The following is a 2,892-nucleotide window of genomic DNA, read 5'->3' as shown; positions in this document are numbered from 1 at the left end:
TAAGAGCAGGAGATGCCATTGCCCTTTAAGCTCCTTCTAGCTCAAATGTTTATTTCAATTCTTTCCCTAAAGTTTCTTAGGGAAATTTCTCTTAAAAGTCCAACCCTCTCAAGATTGGAACTATGTAAATAATATACACGCAGAAGAGAGTGGGAGAAACACTTTAAAATGTTAACAGTACTTGTTTCAGTGTGAAACAGCCAAGAATTATTTGTTTTTTTCCCTAGTCGCCAAATTCTTGTCTTGTGATTAAATTATTTTTATAACTGAAAAACAAATTTTTAATGGAAAAAAAAAATCCAGGCTCCCTTGGTTGTGCAGCAAAGTAGGGATTTCTGCCTCTGCTTCTACCAGAGGGTAAGGAGAGATTAAAACATGATGGGGCCTGGGTTTGAGGTGATAATATTGATAAGGAGACTTAGAATGACTAGGCCAGTTGGGGTGGGGATGACAGCCAGCACCTCAGAGCTATCCCTTCTGTCCTGGAGGCTTCCTAAGTTTAAGCCCTGGAACTTACTTATTTTTCCAGAGTCCTGACTGGGGAGAGATTAGAGTAACATGGCCTACCCACCTATGGCATTTGTGGAATGATGCAGGAAAACATATTTGAATGGGAGAAATGTCAGATGATTTGCAACTAGGAGACCAAACACACCATAAAAATCCAATCTGCATGAAGGGAGATCTCTAATGAGAGGCCACAAACTTTGTCCTTAGGGTGCCCCCAAATATTTTAAGAGTGAGTTGGAAGGAGATAGAGAAATGAGGCTTTGCAATGTACTGATGACTTGGAGGCTAGGGAACTAGTTCACAGAATCAAATTATTACAACAGCCTAGACAGCTTGGCCCAAACCAAAAAATGATAACACTGAACAGAGCCAAATACAAAGGCTTATATTTAGATTTAAAAGGGGGTATGTAGTTGAATGTCTTCTTTTTTCCTTGTTTATATCTTCTAAAGTATCTACACTGAGCTTATATGACTTTTATAATAAAAAGTTACTTTAAAAATCAAATGTGATCAAAATAACTGACAGTTTGTGTGACCACAAGTTCATATATGTCAACTCTGAGAAAAGTAGCTGGATATCCAGAGTCAGCCAGGTGAGTGACTGGATTCCTTTCTGCCCCTGTAACTGGGGGGAAGAGGCACATGCAAAAAGGAGGAGGCATTAGAGGAAGAAAACAAGAAATGAAGGATTCAGAGAACAAAGCCCCAAGGAAATAGGGAGAAGAAACCAGTGGGTTTGGCCTGGAGGGAATGAATGGTGATGTGATGGTGTGTTAATTTGCTTCAGTGCTGTCCGACTCTCTGCGACCTCATGGACCATAGACCGCCAGGCTCTTCTGTCCATGGAATTTTCCAGGCAAGAATTCTGGAGTGGGTTGCCACGCCCTTCTCCAAGGGATCTCCCTGGCCCAGAGATGAAACCCGCATCTCCTGCATTGGCAGACGTTTTCTTTACCACTGAGCCACCAGACAAGCCCAAAGTGATGGCTGATGTCTCCAAATATCTGTAAGTCCGTGGTGTAAGACGAAGGGAAAGAAAAAACACATTCCAATGCTGGTGAAGGCCCAGCTGGGGCCACTGAATGGATGTATGAATGGGGCAACTTTGGATTCAGCAACAACAGAAAGAAGTGACTTCAGTAATGAGCAAAAATGGAGTCAGCAGGCAGCCTTAGGAAGTACTGAGCTCAAGGTCACCAGAAGAGTTCCAGCAGCAGTGGGCCTATGATGCAAAGGCCTTCTGCACCCAGTGTGGGCAGAATGAGAAGGTCTTTAGCACAGCTTCAGGATTCAGCTACCCGGACTCAACCACTGATTACCTGGAACTCCTTTTGAGGTGAGCGCCCCCACCACCAGCCCCACTCACTCAGCCCCTTCTTGGAGCTTGGCTCTCACCGTTGGGATGAACTGGATTTCATAGGCATCCACATTGCCAGGAGCCCGGGTCCACTCTGTCCGAACCGTCGTCTCCTCCAGCAGGTGCATCCTCATGCCCTCGATGGCCGGCACCTCTGCTCAGGAGAGTGGGATGTGAGAAGCTGCTTAGCCCAAGGGAGCTCCCCATCCCTACCCCAACTCTCACAGGCTCTTCGTACTCAGGGTCACATTAAGAGATCCAGCCAAGTTCCCAGTCCTCTCTGGGGGGAGAGCGGGGTGGTGAGGAAAAGCCAGCAGTGGCCTGAACAAGCCTTGGTTTGCTTCACTGCCCTCCATCTCCAGGAACCAAAATCTCCCAAAAAGTACCTGAAGAGGGCCCCTGGATCTGCTCATCAGAGATCTTACAGCAGGTCCCACCTGCAGGCATCCCACCCCCCCCCACCTCCACCCGCTGTGGTTCTGCAGCCCTGGTGGACCCTGGCCCTCTGGCTCCTCTGACTGCCCCACCGCCCACCCCAATATATGACCACCCCCATCACCCTGCCTCCAAGTCCGGGGGCTCCTCCGCCTCAGACTCAGGCTTTCTCATGGGGCTCCAGTTTTCCAGCCCCAGACCCAGCACACTGAGGCAGGCTGTCGGCTCACCTTCCCCGCAGTCCTCCCCTGCATAGCCGTCTTGGCAGACGCAGCTGCCCTCACGACACTCTCCCCGGCCGCGGCAGTCCCCAGGGCACGTCTGGATGGCACAGTCGGGCCCCCGGAAGCCCTCGACGCAGACACACTGGCCTGCGCTGCACAGTTCCCGTGGCCCGCAGCCCCCGGGGCAGGCGCTGGCAGGAGGCTCTTCCTGCCCACAGTCCTCGCCGCTGTAGCCCACGTGGCACACGCACACACCCTGCACACAGCGACCACGGCCCCGGCAGTCCGCCGGGCAGGTGCGGGTGGCGCAGGAGGGGCCTGTGTAGCCCGAGTCGCACACGCAGCGCCCGTTCTCGCAGCGGCC

At 50.9% G+C, this 2,892-nt stretch overlaps 1 protein-coding gene across 1 annotated transcript in view; it reads right to left on the bottom strand.

The window, feature by feature from the left end:
• The window catches only part of TNXB (tenascin XB), a 44,649-nt gene that overhangs the window by 29,992 nt on the left and 11,765 nt on the right, over positions 1-2,892 (bottom strand). Inside the window, exons 5-6 of the mRNA XM_010833549.1 lie at positions 2,535-2,891; positions 1,908-2,023 (exon numbers count right to left, since the gene is read on the bottom strand). Coding sequence (XP_010831851.1) covers positions 1,908-2,023; positions 2,535-2,891 — 473 coding nt within the window. The remainder of the gene's footprint in view (positions 1-1,907; positions 2,024-2,534; position 2,892) is intronic.

Source organism: Bison bison, unplaced genomic scaffold (assembly GCF_000754665.1).
Source record: "Bison bison bison isolate TAMUID 2011002044 unplaced genomic scaffold, Bison_UMD1.0 scf7180017863706, whole genome shotgun sequence".
Classification (NCBI taxonomy): domain Eukaryota; kingdom Metazoa; phylum Chordata; class Mammalia; order Artiodactyla; family Bovidae; genus Bison; species Bison bison.
The sequence above is the reverse complement of the archived record's forward strand: the minus strand, read 5'-3'. Positions and strand labels throughout refer to the sequence as shown.